Below are 20,930 nucleotides of genomic sequence, written 5' to 3'. Positions count from 1 at the left end.
TCCTTTGTCAGTGTAAAGTTGGTTGTGCAAATAATTTTGTGTCAGAGGCAGTGATAGACAGGTATAATTTTAAGTAAATGGACGATACAAAAATGTGGCAATGGTTGTGTACTTGTTAGCCTTAAGGAAGATCTGTGTTAGATGTGAGACCCTCACAGCGCAAAGACCTGTTTAGATCTTTGTCAGTATCTGCGTTTAAAAACCACTTTGTTGCGTCTTATCCCTTTAACTCCCATCTCCTTCAAAACAACCAAAACTAAACATGGTGATACCAAAAGGCAGGCCCTTCACAATTATCCAGTTATTTAGCTCTGAGCTCTCACATGCTGAATGGATTTATCGTCCTCGTTCACTCTGTGGTGGAAAATAGTGATGTTAATTCATATGCCATGGGATTGGTAGCCACACAAAGACCAAAGACCAAGTGCTTCCACCTTGGGCGATTCTGTGAGTGATTATGTTTACTGCTGCTTGTGGGGGGACGAGTGGCCACCGTTTGTGAGAACCACATTTGCCTGTTCCAGGAGATTCCTGCTTTGGTTCTATTCACGCCGTTGAAAATGTGGTTTGTTTTATATGACTTCAAAGCGATTTAATAGTGGCAGTTCTCCCTTTGAATCTGTGCTAGCCATACTGAAACCTATGAATTTGGTGTATCAGAAGCTGCCCTCCAAATTTTCTGTTTCAAAGCGTGTAGTCCGCTTATAAGTCACAGCATGTTTTTGTGAGTGCAGTAGGATCTTCAGGATTTGGTTTTTTTTTGTTTGTTTTTTTACATTTTTTGATTGTGTGTCTAGTTGAAGGAAGCTAGTACACAACAAATATTCTTGACGTGCTTTCATGAGTACATAATTGAATTGTGTGCAGAGGGGATTATTGAGAATGAATAGTTATATCTATATATCTTCTGTTCCCTTAAGGAGAGGAACGAGGCTCAACACATAAGTATGGGAAATCACGCCCTCGCGTTTTTCTTTATTTTAATGACTATTTACATTGTAGATTTTTACTGAAGGAATCAAAACTATGAATGAACACATACAGAATTATGTGTAGTTATTGGTAGTATGTAGTTTCATGAGGTAGTCACCTGAAATGGTTTTCCAACAGTCTTGAAGGAGTTCCCAGAGATGCTGAGCACTTGTTGGCCCTTTTGCCTTCACTCTGCGGTCCAAGTCATCACAAACTATCTATTGATTATACTATTGATTGGGCTTAGGTCAGGTGGCTGTGGAGGCGCAGAACTCCATCACTCAATCACTGGAGAAGGTTTGGCAGCTTCGGCAAAGGTGTCTCTGATGCGCCTTTGCAAAGGCGCACCAGTGACAACCTGAACAGCAGCACCAGGTATTCGTAGACTATGCCCTCGAATGCATACCTGTGGTTCGGGTGTATAGCCACATGATTGTTGCAAACCAATCATCTGTATGCTCGAGTGGGATGGCCTTCGTTGTCCTCCAGGAGGTTTGATCACTGGTGCATCTTTATTTACAAGGCCCTGCTTGGACAAATGCCCACCTACATTTGCGATCTGCTCACACGGAGGAGTACTGTTTCTTATAGCCTGCGTTCAAGCGATCTTCTTCTGCTCAATGTTCCATTTGCCAGAACTGAACTGGGAAAGAGGGCTTTTACTTATGCTGCCCCTTTTACATGGAACATGATGCAAAAAGACTGGAAGATAGCAGATCTTATTTCATTAAATGCTTTTAAGTCCAAATTGAGAGAGCCAGAGAAAAATGTTTTTTAAAATGTAATTGTTACTTATAACATGTATGTAACTTTGTAATTTTAACATGTTGTCGCCTCTTGGCCAGGACTCCCTTGAAAAAGAGGTTTTTAATCTCAATGGGACTTTTCCTGGTAAAATAAAGGTTAATAATAATAAATAATCTGGGCCAGCTGCATTCAAAAGTTGTCTGAATGTTAGCGTCTTGAACTTGTTCATTCATAAATATTTGTTCATGACTCGGAGGTCAAGAATGGGATGAATAGTGTACTTATTTCCTCTCTGAGTATCACTGCTGGCTCCTTGCAAACAGTGGGTTTATAATTCTGAGGCGGTTGATCCGGAACTGCAACTGGTAACTGTGTGGTGAACAACCTGAAGTATGTGGAAGATGATATTGTGCTGTTAGTCAACATCACCTCAGTAGAGTGTACACCAGGGGTGGGCAATCTCAGTCCACGAGGGCCGGTATCCCTGCAGGTTTTAGATCTTTTAGATCTAGATCACCTTGGGTCAACACACCTGAATCACATGATTAGTTCGTTACCAGGCCTCTGGAGAACTTCAGGACATGTTGAGGAGCTAATTTAGCCATTTAAATCAGCTGTGTTGGTTCGAGGACACATCTAAAACCTGCAGGGACACCGGCCCACGTGGACTGAGATTGCCCACCTCTGGTGTACACAGTGGATGATAGCAACGGTTCGCACCACCCACGGATAGGGCGCTTAAGTGTGTCACTGAGGGAGGTGAGCAGCTTCCTGGGCATCGGGTCCTGCTGGGGGCCCAAAGGTGGACCTTTGCTCCAAGCCAACTGACTTAGAACTTGAACGGGAGGCTGCGCTCTCGCTGGAGGCTCACCCACCGCAACAGTGTGTTCTGCTTTCTTGTTGGTGCCTTGGCTTCCCAGGGTCCCACACACTGGGCTCTCCTGCTCATCCTCCAACAAACCATGAATGTCCAGGCCGATGTCCAGCACATCATTGTCTTCCTGCGGAGTGCTGGGCTGAAGCCGGTCAGTGCTCCTGCATAGTTCTGGCTTGTCTTCGGTTAACCCATCAATATATTCTATGGGGTCAGCCCAGATAATTGCGGGGACATCAACAGGATACTCCTCGTCTTTGCACTTGGAGAGGAGAGGGTCATGCCATGCGAGGACAGTTGTGAACAGAAGATTTCTGCTTTTCTTGTTTCAGTTTTGTGTCCGTTCCAAAATGCAAAGTAAAACACTACACAGGAAGACTCAAATTTAGCAGCGTGGGCAGTCTACACAACAACTGCATGGTGGAGGCTAACTCCAACAGGGGCAGTTAAGCTAACTTCAAGCTAGCAGACAATCGAGCTAACTAGCAGCAGCAAGTTAGTCCAGTTTAGCAAAGGTGTTCTTAGTTTTTATGCTCTTTACCTTTCTAAGGGATGACTGTGATAACAGGGGTAATGTGCGCAAGTAGGCCTGTGCATGTCATCACAGGTCATCCGCCTTAAAGGCTTGAATAGAGGTTTTAGCCAGGACACGTGGGGACGTGATATCCTGTACTTATGTGTTGTACCAAGTGAATTGACTGAAAGGAAACAATTTCTTCAGTTTTCACTGAGTGAAATTATATATCTAGCTGAATCACATTATATAGCGATCTTAGTGAGATCTTTTTTCATTTTCTTGTTGGAAACAACAATAAGAGACCTGATAAGAGTTTTCAGTCTACAGTTTTCAAACCAGTAAACAGCACTCATGTCATGAGCAAAACCAGAAGCAGAAAAAAAGGAAATGCACTAACTGTAGCTAAAAATAGCATTCTGTGATTTGATTTCATTAACAGTGATATAGAAACTAACCTGCATTTAATGCAAAGATTACAAATTGCAGCATCCTCTCATCATAAATATCAGCAAGAAAGAAAAAAAAATCCCATACTGGATTGCTGCGATACAGTTCACTAATTTACTAAGACCATCCCCTCACTCTTATTTTGAAAGTGTAGTTGCAGCTAACCAACTAGCCCAGCTGTCTCCACTGTCATTGACAGCAACTGGTGATAATAGTCCTTGTTCTGCTCCTGAGAGCCGCTGTGAGCTGGACAGCCAGTCTAACCAGAACCTGCAGTTTCAGACATAATTCATCTGACGTTCTATCTTGCACATCGAAGCAGCAACACAACAAGAACTAGCACTGCTAGCTGTTGAGAGTATTGGGACATTTACCCATAATGTAAATACAGAAGCTTTTGTAGTATTAGTGGAAACTGCTAACTAAGGAAACAAAATATCCCATACACACGAAGGCTGGTAATTTCTCCAGCTGAGCCGTTGTTCTGCGTTGGTGCCTTGCTGTACCATGCATGGTTGAGTTCCTTGAATCTCCCACTTTACTATAAGGGGCCCTAGAACTGAATAGTTAGCATAATTAGACGGCTTATATTGCTGCTTTAGTAAGAATCTAATCATATATTAATGTGTTTCAATAATACTGCTGGAAAGTTACCTCAGCGGAAGTGAGATCCTTTCACTGCTGTCTTTGCATTTTTTTACGTTACAAACTGAAAATCAATAGTGGCTTACTGTATTTTATTAAAGATGCTGCGTTCCACAACAGGAATTGTATTTATGCTTCTGGTTACATTGGCAATAGTGCTAATACCATTTTAAATAACACAGCAATACAACTTCACAGTATATTTAGTATCTTATGGACTTGTCTTTTTCTTTATGGCTAATAACTGTGGCAAAGCTGATAGTTGCTAATACTTTCCATATACAGGAAAATGGTGAGCATGTACAGTATAGTGTTTCTTTCCTGTATTGCACAGAAGAGACCACTTGGCCTGTTCTTAGATCACATAAAGGAGCTGGTTTTTCCAGCCATTTTATGGTTGAACAGTTTTAAGTGGGCTTCTTCCCTGTGGGCTGCAGCACAGGTGCTGCCTGTGTCAATTGTTTACAGAAGTTCAGAGCAGTGCAATGGCTCACAGGGAGATGGATTGGGGCCTTGGACTTGTTATAGGCAAGAAGAGGTATAACAAGTGTACAAGCATGCGAGAGAGAAAGAAAGGACACCCTGACATGTGTAAATTAGATCCAGAGAGGTAAATAGCAGGGGGTAAAGTGCTGGTTTTACTGCCCAGGCTGCAGGTGCAACATCGGCTTTCTGACTGACCCCAGAAACACACACACACACACACACACACACACACACACACACACACACACACACACACACACACACACACACACACACACACACAGAGCCACATTCATGCATGTAAGGAAGTTGCCAGGCACACACTCAGCTCCACTCAAGACAAGCACATGCATGCATGCAAGGCCACGCACAAGTGTCATGAACACACATTAAGTATGAGTTGAGTTCATATTATGTCATCCTCTCTTCCTGCTGCTGTGTTTGGTCAGGCAGCAAACTCATGAGAATTTTGTCAATTGGATTATGCTAATACATAGTCGGGCCTGTGCACAAGTGGCAGAACAGTTAACCAATTCATATAAATATTTTCATCAACAGCACCATTTTGTTCTACTTAATTATTGGTTCTGTTATGCCCTGGGCCAGGCATGTAGATACAGGAAGAAAAACATTTGGTTTGGAAAATAAGGGAAAAGCATTAAAGCTTTATATATTTTAACTTGTAGTGACTGTGTTTAACAGTACTTGGGAGGAATGAATAATGCCATTGGTCCTGTGGTTAGGAGGATTTATTGCTGTATATTTTCATATTTTATGGTCGAAACTCCCCTGTCTGTAATATTTTAAGTTATTTCTTACTTTGTTGAGTAATGACCTTACCATGTATGTTTTTCCTGCAAAGCTTCTGTTTCTGGGCGTTACTGTGGCCATTAGGAGGTACTGGTAACACTGCAGGATGGCTCCCTCAGCTCTGTTGAAACCCAATCTGTCATGCTGCTTTTTCTCTTGTGCTTGCTCTAGGCTACTACATCCACCCACTTCCTCAACAGAAGGACTGTCACCCTCACCTCCCTCAGCCTTTAAAAAAGTTGAATTCTGTAATTTCTAGTTTTATGTATAATTGAGAATCCTTTCTCTTCATATCCTCAAAATGTGAAAGTCACACTCTCAAATGTTTTAAATTAATTAATGCATTACATTTCTAAAAGTTATGACCCAAGTTTTTCCAGTGTAAATTCACAGTGTACTAAATAGTTATTATGCAGGTCGCTCATTGGTTCTTTTTTTTGCTCTTTTTATTACTGGCAGATTTTGTCATGAGACATATTAATAAATACACTGCAGCCCTGATCTTTTCTTGGTAATACCTACAGAGCCTTTTTTTTTTTTTTGAGAATTCTGCAAATGTCAGAATTAGTTGGACTGGACATTAAACAGTCATTATGCTACCAGCTCTCTGCTATAGAGTCTCTGTAATGTCTGATTGAACCCATGTGAGAAAACTGCAGGTAATTGTTTGGAGAATTCACATCAAGAAAGTGGGAATATGCAAGTCCTGCCCAGGTGCCACCCCTCACCAAGCAACCCATTTCCATTAGTGTCCTTTTACTTGTGAAAAGGGGAAAAGTTGGAAAAATGCCCAGCCCTGATTATCCTGACCTTTGAGGAGTTCATAAGTTCCTAAATAAATTGTTTTTTTTCCCTTCATATTATGGGATTCCTATGACAGGGATTTATTGTGCTTTTAATTGCACTATTCTGTGTATGTACAAAGACCCATATTTTTATGTATGAGTGTGTGTGAGTACTTATTCAGTGAAAGTTGCTTGTGTTTAAGTGGACACAAAGGTGCCTCAGTAGTTTAATGAGCTTGGAAGGGATATAGTTATTGCAATATGTGCATAATTTGGAGTTAAACAGGATTTTACATCTGAGAGAAAGTAGAGCCCTTCTTAATACACTGCGATTTAAAGAGCTGCAAATTTTGTTGAGGTTGATTTTTTTCTTCTTCTTTCCTTTTTTGGATAGAAGAATAACATGCCAGAATGATCTCTTATTTACAAGTCCATAAATAAACAAATAAATAAATTTTTATTTATATAGCACCTTTCAAGACAGAATCACAAAGTGCTGCACATAAGATCACAAGTCATAAAAAGATTTAAAAAGAGAAAATAAAACAGGCATAAAATTAACCAAAAGCAGTTTTAAAAAGGTAAGTTTTGAGTTGTTTTTTTAAAAACAGCTACTGAGTCCACAGTTCTTAATGCTTGGGGGAGAGAGTTCCACAGTCTAGGGGCCACAGTGGCAAAAGCTCTATCACCCTTAGTCCTCCTCTTAGTGTTTTTTATAGCAAGTAAGCCCTGATCAGATGACCTCAAAGACCTGCTAGGGACATAGGGCTGTAGCAGATCAAAGTTGTAGGCAGGTACCAGTCCGTGCACAGCTCTGTAGGTCAAGACCAGGATCTTAAAATCAACTCTAAATTTAACAGGAAGCCAGTGTAACTGAGATAATAATGGTGTCACATGTGAGTACTTGGAGGATTTTGTCAAAAGCCTAGCTGCAGCGTTTTGCACAACCTGCAGACGATCCAGAGAACCTTTGCTTAGACACATAGACAGCGAATTACAATAATCCAAGCGTGACGAAATAAAAGCATGTATAGCAATCTCAAGTTCAGAGCGAGATAAAATCGGGCTTAGCTTAGCCACATTTCTTAAATGATAAAAACAAGACCGAACCAGAGATTTTACATGCCCGTCCAAGGATGGCAGGGGTCAGTGGTACTGAGTCTACACTACACACTATGGAATGTAGCTCTAGTTTTTACTCTTTATTGTGTCTCAACACAAATGTAATCTTTCATATATCTAATATGTCCTTGTCCATGCGTTTTTGGGTCCTGGTAATTAGGTTTATTGTCTTTGTGTCTTTGTGTCCATATTTTATGGGTTAATATGATTCTTATGTTTTAACCTGTGTGTTTGTAGGCTATGTCCAAAGTCTGATCAGACGTGTGGTGAACAACGTGAACATTGTGGTGAATAACCTGATCCTTAAGTATGTGGAAGATGATATTGTGCTGTCAGTCAACATCACCTCAGCAGAGTGCTACACAGTGGATGATTTATGGGAAAGAGCCTTCATGGACATTACTGGTGAGCAATAGCCTCTTAAATTCCTTGGTAATTAGATTAACTAGTAAACATACTGAGATAGTAGCCCCTATAGTAAACATTTTAATAATTAGTTTTAAAAAAGGACAAACAAATGTAAAGATGTCTCATTTTTAAAGCCAATACTTGAGAGAAGGATATAGTATGCAGATTGAGATATAGTATGCACATGTATGTACAATATATTTAAATGTAGCTTGTTTCCTTCAGGCCTTGTGCTCATATGCATTTACTCTATATGTTGTCTATTATATTATTATTATTATTGCAAATAGCACTGCCTTAAAAGACCTACAACAATGTTCAAATTTCTGGCACAGCAGCAGAGGGAGAGCTTTTCCCTTAAAGTACATCATTTGTTGTTTGGGTTTAGCACAGGTGATGTTAACAGGAATAAGCCCTATGTAAAGAGTGCTAGAATTGTGTCTAGAAAAATAATGGCTGCTAATGTGAATCGTCCAACATCAACTCAAGTGTCAATGAAGTTTCTGGAAGCTGCTGGGAAGAGGAAGAGGAAGTGTTCTTCACATACTTCTTGAAAGCAACTAGTGAGTACTGTAATGGTTACTGGCACTGTTTAGACAGTGAAATAATTCTGGGAATAGATCCTGTTATCATTCTGCCAAGGGTAAGTGAATCAGTGTCAAGTGAGAACCTGATGATGTGTGGCCAACCAAGACACACACACACACAAACAAACTTTCTGAGCTAGCTCTCTATTTTAACTAAATCACTGATAATGAGAATTTGTTGTCAGGAGCTGCTCTCTGTTAGTGTGTGCATAATTTAACTTGTTTGTTTTTAATGATACCTAATTTTGTTTTAATCCTTTTTTCTTCTCTTGCTTTTTTCTTTGTGCAGCTCCAGAGTTGGTCCTAAGGAAACTGATCAACTTTGCTGACTGCACCGTGTGTTTGGACAAACGGAATGCTAGCGGCAAAATTGAGTTTTACCAGGACCCGCTCTTGTACAAATGCTCCTTCAGAACACGCCTCCATTTTACATATGACAACATCAACTCTAAGATCCCATCTGTCATAAAGGTGAGCCAGCCTGTGATTTTAGGAATAACTCTATAACTGCCATCATCTTAGCAAAGCTCAAGAAAATGTTAGGGGTTAATATAATTTCAATATGCTGTTGTCTGAAGATTCCATATGATGGAAAAACTTACATTTCTATTAACAGTTTACAGATATCAAAGATTAATGTGGCTGACTTTTGTTTGGGCAGCTGTTCTCACATCAATAGCAGGATAATGACTAATATCAGTGAATTGTTGTCAACCAGTGACTTTAAATATATGTGGAAGACAGCTGCTTGTTTTGGGAAGATTTTACTTCCTTCATGAAAATCTAAGGTACCACTAGAAATGATCTGAGACACGACTGAAGTAAAATCGGTGTTAGAATTTTAAGTCAAGTGCTGTTAGTACATACTTTTTGGGGGTACTAATCCATTTTGTATAACTGCGAACACTTAGTTGGACAAAAGCTCTTCTACACTAAGATTTGTTTAGAACAAATATTTTAAAAGTACTGGAATTCTAAGAGAAGATGATAGATGCGTTCTGTATTTTTCATATAAATCTGTGCATTAATTGGATCAAATATCAAAATCTAATTTATAGCTAACTATTTTTCAGATCCATACCATGGTGGAGAGCCTGAAGTTGTCCATTACCGATCAGCAGCTACCCATGTTTATACGAATCTTGGAGCTAATCATTGCTCTTTACTATGGGGAAATCGGAGGACACAAAGAGGATGAGGGTGAAGAAGGCACTGGGCATGCAAGGGATTCTGGAGCAAGTTCACCTGGTGAGTGAGATTTCTTATGGAAAGCAACAGTAATTCTCTAACACTTTGATTGGTTTGTTAATGTTTTATGTTTAAAACAAGTTTTAAGACAGTCCACAAAAGTCCACAAAAATTCAGTATCATAATAGTAATTAATTATAATTCCGTATCATAATTGAATTTCAATTTTAGACTTAATCACTAACAACAGCTAAAGCATACGTATGTTTTGCTCTATGAACATTTCAGTGGCTAAGTATGCTTCTTATCACCATAGCATGTTTGAATCAAGTGACATACAAAGCAAAATAAATCAAATTTTGCATGGTCTTACTTCATGGTCATCCCATGACTCTGCATGTTGCCTTATTCCGATCAGGGGCTCTGTCTTTTTTATATGTTGCTGTTATTCCTAAATGGGACATTTAACATCGCTTTGACCATGGTGTGCACTCCTCCTGCTTTTTCCACAAACAAAATCTGGAGCGTATAACTCGATACAGACCATTGTCATCAGGCCTGATCACCTCCATGTGGTTGGAAGCAGGAGAAAGCAGGATAAGGAGAAGAAACTAGGTTGAATCAAACACAGGTCTACCTCTATCTTTCTAATTGGAGCACATGGTAAATCACACTGCTTATGTCCAGCTGTGAAGCAAAACGCATAGGTGCAGTTGTTTAAAGGCAGACACTGAGTTGTACAAAATTGAACACTCACAAAACTGCACTCATTGACATATATTTATACAGTATACTTTGAATAACTGTGGTTATTTAAAAAAAAAAAAAAAAAGACATCCCTTTTCCCCTGAACACCCATCTCTTAAAATGCTCATGTATGAAGTGTCATGTCCTTCTGGGCTAAATCAGCCTCTCTAGCACCAGGAGCAAATTATGGTGGAATAGAAGTAGTGGGCAAAGGGGAGCGTAGACAGCCCCACACACGGCCCTTTCCTCGCTCGCTCTAACTCCCTGCCTCTTGGCGTGGAACTTTCGTTGCCAGTTGGCGCAGCTTCCAGTTCAGTGTCCAATGCCAGATGTAAGAGTCGGTGTCATGCTACTGCTATGCGGAGCCTCTGAGAATGAATTAGTATCCCATCACAAAAATATACAAGAGGGGACCAGCTCTTGGAACCTGAGCACCCCCAGATCTTGTTATGCTGGAAGTAATCGTCAGAGTGAAGAAGCTGGAGGGGGCAGGGGGGCAATTGTGTGTATATGCACTGTAATAAGTAGGTGTGTGTGTTGAGAGGGCTCCAAACATATTCATAAACATGATTTTAAATGTGTGCATTTCAGATTTATGAAATAAAGCTGATTTTTTTCCCTCCTGGAAAAAAAATAAGAACAATAAAGCTAAAATGATTTATTCTTTTTAATGACAAAATATAATTTTCCAAACCAGGACAGACAGCCATACATTGAGTCGGAGCACTACTTGTAGAGACTGAATTGGCTTTCACGCATATTTATTGTTCATGGGTTATAGTTTGTAGGAAACAGTCATTGTTACATGATTGCTGGAATATGATACCAACATTGTGCATAGTACTTCATAACATTCATTGATTTCCCATAGGCTACTTGAGTCTTGCTGCATATTCTGGTTCCACTGGCCTGTATGTGCGTTTCATTTATTTACTCTTGCTTTGAGTTGGCTTTTGTAACTGATACTGTTGCACTGATTGAATTTTCCTAGTGTTTCTTTGTTTGTTTGTTTTTTTTTTATAAAATATGGTTTATTTGTGTGAGGGTGTATATATGTGGTCAAAAGATTGAGTTGAGAGTAAGGAATAAATTCTGTATCTACTGTGTAATGTATTAATAAGTCATGACTTAAGTGGTCTGTTTTTAAAAAAAATTTCAAAGGGAATATTAATTTTTCCCACATGTGAAGGTGTTTTTCTTTTTGCCAATTATTGAAGTGGAAAAAGCCTTGTAATGTGTTTATGTGCCCATGATTCACTGTGGCCGCATGTTGTTTGTTTGAATCGTTTCCTTTTAGGTAAGAGCCAATGTCTCATTAATGAATAGGCTTGTTAGGTGAAGATTGTGCGATATTTGTGTGTCACTAACCAAAACAACCCTTCGGTTAGGATTACATGGCTAGTTTTCTTACTGTCTGAAATTCAGTGAAGTCTGAGAAAAACACTAAAGAATTAAGTGGTTGGAAACATAGATGACTAACATGCTTGGATGGACCAGCTGGTCACAGCAGTGAAAGTTGTATGGTTTCAAGAAGTATGTGAAGAATTATGAACTGAGGACAGTGGCTGCTGAAGTGTGGCAGGGTGTGTGCATCTCTGTGTAACATACATGAGCCCTTATACTTGTTACTTTTCTCCAATATCATATGTGCATGTGGATGGGACTTGGTGTTTAGTGTTTGCTTTGTAGGAGGGCTTAGCCTCCATGTCCCTTGAAGTGTGCTGAATGGAAAGGACCTTCACACAGGAATCAACCAGAAACCACAGGCTGTGTCAGTGTTACTAACCTCAAGTAGCTCCCTAGTGATAATACATTGGTATGACAGGACATTGTTTCTTTTTTTGTAGTGTTACTGTGAACATGGGATGACCATTGAATTGAGTGGTTTAGTGGTTTCTGCTATTAGAGTTAAAATTGCTTTTACGGTAGTATGATGTTAATGTCATGCTGGTAGCAAAAATGCTGTAAGTAAGTTCAGTCATGAAAAAAAAAACGTCGTTATGAATGCATTGCACTATGGTATGTGTTTTTTGCATCAGTGGTTATCTGTTAAGCTTAGATTGAGTCTTAACATGTATGCATGTCTACACAAACACCTGCACTATCAGTAGATAGGAGTAGCCTTCACTGAACGGTCAGGTAACAGTCCACCTCTCCCTCTATAAACATGGAGGGACATCTACTGGCCTGTGAGAGCACTGCCTCTTTTTACTACTTCCCACTCACTTTCTGTGTCACTGTCTCTTACACCGAATCCTTTCCTAGCTTAGGCCTACCCTGCTGCTTGAAGACTCTGGACTAAGAGAAACCGTACATGACGCTGACTGTCATGCAGTTCTTCTGAGCTCTACTTAAGGATATATGGACAGATGTTCATAGAGTGCTGCAATACATACATTGTTAGTTGGCAGACACTGATTGTACTCCCAGAGCAGGGATACTTCACAACTGTGTGGTCATAGTGCTCAACGCCAAGGCAGCATACATTCTGGCCAGACTACATCATCGTTTGGGAATTTTTCACTCACTTCTAAGGCTTAATACTTCAAAATGTCCTTAAGCTGCTCTGTTTTGATCACTTGATTGGTGATTGTGCTTTTATTTTGATTGCCTTGTAATTCAAATGTAGACTTCGTCAGGCTGTGATGTGAAGTGAAAGAGCATAACTTGTTAAACTGACACCTCAAAGGCTTCCTTGAGTAAAAACAAAAAAAAAAGGAATGAGCGATGGAATCAGACAGGGAGATTGGGATGGAAAGACAGTTAAAAAAGCCATAACATGGGATTTCCAGCTGCCAATTCACAAAGTGAAAGATTTAATTAAAATATGTCATAATTTTCACCGCCTTACCCTCTGGGATTCCTAAGTTGTGACCTCACGGACAATATTGTTTTCTCGTAGAGGACGTGAGGCCACAAGGAATGGAATTACACATTCTTATGTATTGACATCAGCTTCCTCTATCCCAATGTGTATGGAAACATACATGATGGGACCAGTTCAGGGGTCAGGATCAGGAATGGATGGGTGCATGGTGGTTTTTTGACTGCTCAAATGGTAATTGGAGAAAAAGTGAAGACTTTTGGTTGTTTTTGTAAACCTACCCCGACAACTTGCCACTCTGTGGATTTTCTACAAAGTAGCCAGTGCTTTAGTCAGCTCCACCCCATCTTCCCAAACTTATAGTTAACACTATTGCTAAGTTTTACCTACGCTCCTAGCCAAGCAGTGTTTATGCTAGTGGCTCATAGTTACCTGGACTCCTGCATGGCCTCCATTTTAGTAGTTGGCTTCTTACCAAACATGTGATTTGACCACACGCATAACTGAAATTGGCCTGTGCTGTTGGGTCCAGCACAGACTGCCTTGACCACTGGGTCCAGTCAAAGCCCTCCTCTGTCAGGATGCTGGCTGACAGCCTTTGCCCTCTGGCCTCTGCTGGAATGAACTTCCTCTTGCTCTGTGGAATTCATGCAGCAATGAGTTCATGTAACCCACAAATACTTACACACCTGCCTGCTGGAGCATTGGCAGAAACTACTGTGAAACTTCCTTGTTCTCTGCTGTTTTTGTGTGTTCTGTTGACAGCTGAAACAACTTGCTAGAATTAAAATGCCCCGAAGGAAAGGGTAAATTAATTTAGTGTGCCGCCCTGCATACAGACACTTCCATTATCTGCAAGTTTCCCCTCTCTTTAACCAGGTTGTATTCAGAAACTGCCACTTTAAATGCATTTACCTGTTGGGGTAAAAGTGTGCTAGAAAGGAATTATGTCACTGTTTTGTTTTGTTTGTTTGTTTTTTGTGTGTGTGTGTGTAGGGGGGGGGGGGTTGCTGATATATAGATTTTTCTCTTTTACTGCAGCTAATTCAGCAGCAGTAAAATCCTAAGTTTATGTTTAAATGATATCTAATTAAGACTTTTATCTCCTTCAGGAATGGATGTAGATACGGAAAGGCGACCTAGCCAAGACCTCTACATACAGTCTGGTAATCCTGATGAAGCAAACCAAGGTTGGGTGTCCTGGGCTTGGTCCTTCGTTCCAGCCATTGTAAGCACAGAGGAAGAAGGAGAGGATGGTCTCTACCAGCAGCGAGAGACGGGAAGCATCCCCAACAGCTCCCAACTCCACACACCCAAAGACCCCATTGTTTCCATAGGCTTCTACTGCACCAAAGCTTCTGTTACCTTCAAGGTAAATAAGATGTTTGATAAAATAAAATAAAATAAACACATCACCATCTTAACTTAAATACAAAATTATGTTTCGATATAAAATAAATGTCCATTTCCACAGCAGTGGATTGAGCATTCATTGGACTTGTGTTAAGCCTGTGACGCTGCTGCTGTTTGTAATATAGCAAGAGTTCATTTATCATTTAGAACAAAGGATTTAACTAAATACTAGCAAATTCTGGAAGTAACCGTCAAGCTGAATGTTTTGGAATGGCCTTCAGTCCTCCCAACAAAATATCAATCAAAATAATACAGAACTGGAAGCATTTGAAACAAGAATAAGAGAAAATCCCATAAACAAGAAATGAAAGACTCCTCACAACTACAAAAAGTATTTACAAGCTAGGATATTTTCCTAGAGGAGGTTTTACTAAGTACTGACCATGAAGGGTCATGGACTATATGTAACCCATTGGCTTCTGTAGTCTCAATTTTAAAGCCTCAGTTTAAGCTGTTTTGGCTCTTTTGGAGCCAAAGTAACCATATTTCGATGTTGGATTCATAAATTGTATGGGTGCAATGCACAGACCCGGATACTGGCTAGTTAGCGCTGAGTATAGTCAAGTAAAATACTAGAATTTCACTTGGCAGAAATGAAACACAAACTCCTTTATGATCCGTGCCACACAGGAACCTATATATTTTTCCAGATAAATGCTCCAAACTGCACCAACATCGCGAGCAGGGTCGAGAGGTTTATTTTAGTCACTCGAAATATTGAAGGTGAGGCCTATCAGACAGCTGCCTGTGGCTACAGCTGCCTGTGGCACACCTGTCAATAAAGCAACCACAATCCTTACTTTCAGCCTTATCAGTATCTGCATCTCTGTTTTTTCCCCCCCTACATCACAGTTGTTACAAAGAGAGAAAATATGCACCGAGCTCAAAACCATACTCCTTACCCTTGAATAATCCTTTTACTTCTGTTAACTTATTTTAACATTGAAAGCTTTCACTGGGGGGGACTTGCTTTTCGTACATTTCGGATATGAGGTAATTTTTTTTTACCACTCTGCCAGTGTAAAAGAACCAATCTGTCAAGAATCTGTTATGATTTCTACATTTAGGATGCCTTTAAATTAGAATTTTTTTGTCTTCAGTGCATTATTGTCACTCTCACTGGCCACCACACAGTTGCATATTTTAATTTAATGGTCAGTTTCATCTCAAGTCTCAAAAACTGCTTGATCCTCAGGAAGCCCTAATCCTCTTTGTGTTTCTGTGTGCGGTATAGGGGAGGGCAGTATAACCGCTAACTAGCGTCTCGGGTCACATTAATGTTTTAAACATTATACATGGTATGATGACTATTCAGAAATGGACCCCAAGCTTTAATCCTGCCTGCTCACTCAGAATAGTTGGAATTCATCTGTGTTTCCTGTCAGATTCAGGCACTTTAGATCACATTACTGGTCTTGTGTGTGTGTGTGTGTGTGTGTGCGCGTGCATGCGTTTGTGTGCGAGAGCGTATATTACTTGACGGTGTGTGATCAGTAAAGGGGAGGTTTGTCTCAGGCCAAACAGACTTTGGTGTTTTTCTAATAATGTTTAAATTGTTCCTGTATTGTTTGAGTTCTTTTAATCAATTAATTGCCTCTCGTCTGCAATAATTGCACACAGCTGAAAGGATGGTTTTTAAAGCGTTCTTGTCTCTTTCCTACAAGGAAGTATTTAGTATGAAGGAATTTTCATGTCTTTGAACAGCCACTGCTTCAACCTGAGTTTGACATGAATGTGAAATCAGAGAGGTATTTTTAGATTGCTGACGCATTACTCCTCAGATCTCTTTGATTAGAAACATTGGCAGTGTAATTTAATGACTTTTACTCACATAATGCATAGTTTAGCACTGACCATTTGTTCCCCTCTTTTACTTTTGCATACTTGCCAAACTCTCATTACATGCCAGACCTCGTGCCATTTTTCATTTGAAGAAACATTGTTTCTTTAGATTGTTTCTCTTAATTATAGAGCCAATAGTCGAATTCAGTTGCTTCCACAGTTGGTTTTAAAACCAAACCAGTGATCGATCCATGTTACAAGGACAGTGTTTACTGTTTTTACATTTTAAAGATACCTCATAGAGAATAATTTGATTGCATTCTACTCTAAATTATAATAAATGGGACTTTATAGGAAAGATATTGGCAGCCGCAGCTTTGTGTATTTGTGCTACTAACCCGTCTTCTGTCAGCTGTGTCATTTCAGACTTGAGTACAGTCAGAAATGCCCCAACAGACTAGATTGAGAACTTCTATATTCTTATTGGATGTACATTCATAAGGTTTGTCTGCTAATTTGCAGTGATTTACTGTCAGTGCCACTGTACGCTGATCTGGGCAGACAGATCTTGCCATTACTCACTGGGACTCTCAGGTTGGAGTCAGGTGGCCCCTGCACGTGATTAAACCATCAAAATTGAAAAAAGGGGAAGGGAATGAGGGCGAGAGAGTCTGCTCCATCAGTATGGATAATAGGGCACAGCTGCTTTTCCCTCTACACCTGCTTCCTGTTGAATGGGTTAGGGTCTGCACATTCTGCACTACACCCACTGTTTTGAAAGTAGCCAACCTCAGAAGCATTGCGTTGAACCCTTCTCACCCTGGCCGACTAGTCTTGACCAGGTGCTCTCTCTGTCTGCTGGCTGTCATGCAATTCTTCTCAGCTCTACTTAAAGATATATGGAGATATGTTCATGAGCTTGTGTGGTGCAATACATATATTCTTAGCTGGCAGACATTGATTGTATTCACAGAGCGGGGATATTTCACACCTGTGTGATCATAGTGCTCAACTCCAAAACAGCATACAGTGGGGCAAAAAAGTATTTAGTCAGCCACCGATTGTGCAAGTTCCCCCACCTAAAATGATGACAGAGGTCAGTAATTTGCACCAGAGGTACACTTCAACTGTGAGAGACAGAATGTGAAAAAAAGATCCATGAATCCACATGGTAGGATTTGTAAAGAATTTATTCGTAAATCAGGGTGGAAAATAAGTATTTGGTCAATAACAAAAATACAACTCAATACTTTGTAACATAACCTTTGTTGGCAATAACAGAGGTCAAATGTTTACTATCGGTCTTTACCAGGTTTGCACACACAGTAGCTGGTATTTTGGCCCATTCCTCCATGCAGATCTTCTCGAGAGCAGTGATGTTTTGGGGCTGTCGCCGAGCAACACGGACTTTCAACTCCCGCCACAGATTTTCTATGGGGTTGAGGTCTGGAGACTGGCTAGGCCACTCCAGGACTTTCAAATGCTTCTTACGGAGCCACTCCTTTGTTGCCCGGGCGGTGTGTTTTGGATCATTGTCATGTTGGAAGACCCAGCCTCGTTTCATCTTCAAAGTTCTCACTGATGGAAGGAGGTTTTGGCTCAAAATCTCACGATACATGGCCCCATTCATTCTGTCCTTAACACGGATCAGTCGTCCTGTCCCCTTGGCAGAAAAACAGCCCCATAGCATGATGTTTCCACCCCCATGCTTCACAGTAGGTATGGTGTTCTTGGGATGCAACTCAGTATTCTTCTTCCTCCAAACACGACGAGTTGAGTTTATACCAAAAAGTTCTACTTTGGTTTCATCTGACCACATGACATTCTCCCAATCCTCTGCTGTATCATCCATGTGCTCTCTGGCAAACTTCAGACGGGCCTGGACATGCACTGGCTTCAGCAGCGGAACACGTCTGGCACTGCGGGATTTGATTCCCTGCCGTTGTAGTGTGTTACTGATGGTGACCTTTGTTACTTTGGTCCCAGCTCTCTGCAGGTCATTCACCAGGTCCCCCCATGTGGTTCTGGGATCTTTGCTCACCGTTCTCATGATCATTTTGACCCCACGGGATGAGATCTTGCGTGGAGCCCCAGATCGAGGGAGATTATCAGTGGTCTTGTATGTCTTCCATTTTCTGATGATTGCTCCCACAGTTGATTTGTTCACACCAAGCTGCTTGCCTATTGTAGATTCACTCTTCCCAGTCTGGTGCAGGTCTACAATACTTTTCCTGGTGTCCTTCGAAAGCTCTTTGGTCTTGGCCATGGCGGAGTTTGGAGTCTGACTGTTTGAGGCTGTGGACAGGTGTCTTTTATACAGATGATGAGTTCAAACAGGTGCCATTCATACAGGTAACGAGTGGGGGACAGAAAAGCTTCTTACAGAAGACGTTACAGGTCTGTGAGAGCCAGAGATTTTCCTTGTTTGAGGTGACCAAATACTTATTTTCCACCCTAATTTACGAATAAATTCTTTACAAATCCTACCATGTGAATTCATGGATTTTTTTTTCACATTCTGTCTCTCACAGTTGAAGTGTACCTCTGGTGCAAATTACTGACCTCTGTCATCATTTTAAGTGGGGAACTTGCACAATCGGTTGCTGACTAAATACTTTTTTGCCCCACTGTACATACTGGCCAGGCTACATCACTGTTTGAATTATTAAGCCAAAGAAGTGAGTGAGAAATTCCCCAGTGGCCCTTAAGCCTGGTCTGTTTTGACCAGGTGCTCAGTTTCTCTCTTCCTCTCTACTTCCACTATTACTCAACAACCAAAATTAATATTCTGCTGAACCATTCCCCTTTTATAGTCAGTTTACAAATACAATAAATTGCACATTTCATTTTCCCCTTGGTATGTGAATCGCTTTAGTCATAGTTTTATAGTCATCCCACTAAGGCCAGAGTCTCCTCCAAAAGCAAGGAGGGGATGTCCTGTGGGTTGATGAATGTTCTTGGAATCCAAACAGTACTACAGCTAGCATCTAGTCTCTAATCTAAGAAAATCTTGTTTGGATGCCGTTGTTGGTGGTTTTAACCATTATTTTTCTCTAGTTCTTCACATCGGACACTTCCAAAACCTTTGCTTATTTTTCAAATCATGCATTTGTTTTAACTGTCGGTGAAACCGTTAATGTCCTCGGCTAACATTTTGAATAAACTGGCCTTTCTCTCATCTAATTTTATTATTTCAAGTTTATTGCTGCAGTTCTTTTTTGATCCTGCCAAATCACGGCAGGTGAACTATTTAAGACATCAGTATTCATCATCCAATACTTTCATTTTTTGGGGACACCAAGTATATTACTGTTTAATTAAAAAAAAAAAAAGAAGATGGAAAAAAATTAATTATTATTCTTTTCTTGTACTTTTCATGTTTATGTATAAATTATATTTAGTCTTTTTATTTTTATTTTTCTCTTAGTTGACAGAGACCCAGTCAGAGAGTAGCTACTATAGTCCTCAAAAGGTCAAATCCAAGGAAGTCCTGTGTCTAGAGCAAGAGGGAATCACGATTGAGGTAAGTTTATAGTTTCCCCTATCATTTGTGATGTAGTGCATTGTTGTGGGGCTGAACGGAGATAGATATGAATTTTACTATACTCAGTTACACTAAACTGTTACAATTTTTAGCTAATCAGTTATCTCCATATTGTAATTTTTAATTGATGTTGTCATTGTAGAAATGAGAGAAAAGAAAGTAAATGCTATGCATTTATTCTTAAGGAAAATGTGACATTTTTATCCTGATGTAGATTTCAGCCCCCACCATGAATTGTTCCACAACAGTGGCATTTACTATTATCCACTCTGAACTTTGTTATCTATCACGGCATGGGAAGATCAGTAAAGATACTATTTAGTTACTTACTCATTAGTCACAGTTTGGCTGAAGTTCCTGTTAAATCTCTCCATGAGTACATGAACGAAGCCTTGTCAACTCACTAATCTTTAGCTTCTTGTACACACACCGGAGTCTGAATCAAGCTCACATCTGATCATTTACCCATTTTCCCTCATAGAGAATAGTTTTAAACCCTTTTCTCTGATTACCTGGTTGGAGTAAGAAAGGGGTTTTGTGCCCCTGAGATTTCTACCAGGTGTGAAAAACAGAGTTTTCCAGTTCCAATTTTTATAATTTATGCCTAGTCTCAACGAGAGAAGTCGAGCAGCTTGAACTAGAACTAAATATGAGTGTTGAAAGGAAAGGGGGCGTCTGGCAAAAAAGGGGAAACTAGGCCTTATAATAATTGTATGGGGAAACATAAAATGTTTTATTAGATTCTCTGTTTAGCTATCTGCTGGGTAAAGCAAAGACACAGAGAGAAAAGAGGGAAAACCACACCTTTGTGGTTGTAGTAGCTGCTGGACTGCTACTGCACTGAAATATGCATCACTCTCAGTCGAAAAGAGAAGCTGCCTTGCTTTTTTTTTTTTTTTTTTTTTTTAAATCATGACAAAATGAGCCCGCAACCTCAATATAACCACAAACCAGTATAGCATGACAAGTCTTGGTATCCACTATTTTGTCAACACTACATTATACATTTAAAATCTATAATAATTTAGTAGT

At 40.1% G+C, this 20,930-nt stretch overlaps 1 protein-coding gene across 4 annotated transcripts in view; it reads left to right on the top strand.

Annotated features, from left to right (window-relative positions):
- The window catches only part of vps13b (vacuolar protein sorting 13 homolog B), a 299,476-nt gene that overhangs the window by 25,607 nt on the left and 252,939 nt on the right, over nucleotides 1-20,930 (top strand). For all 4 annotated transcript variants that reach the window (XR_013100758.1, XM_004560029.5, XM_004560030.5 and 1 more), the window contains exons 5-9: nucleotides 7,643-7,810; nucleotides 8,690-8,871; nucleotides 9,474-9,648; nucleotides 14,272-14,531; nucleotides 19,782-19,877. Coding sequence is in view for 3 of the 4 variants with exons in the window: in XM_004560029.5 (XP_004560086.3) it covers nucleotides 7,643-7,810; nucleotides 8,690-8,871; nucleotides 9,474-9,648; nucleotides 14,272-14,531; nucleotides 19,782-19,877 (881 nt within the window). In the remaining variant the exon portion in view is untranslated. The remainder of the gene's footprint in view (nucleotides 1-7,642; nucleotides 7,811-8,689; nucleotides 8,872-9,473; nucleotides 9,649-14,271; nucleotides 14,532-19,781; nucleotides 19,878-20,930) is intronic.

Source organism: Maylandia zebra, linkage group LG11 (assembly GCF_041146795.1).
Source record: "Maylandia zebra isolate NMK-2024a linkage group LG11, Mzebra_GT3a, whole genome shotgun sequence".
NCBI lineage: Eukaryota > Metazoa > Chordata > Actinopteri > Cichliformes > Cichlidae > Maylandia > Maylandia zebra.
Note: the sequence above shows the minus strand (reverse complement) of the source record. Positions and strands in the feature narration are given on the sequence as shown.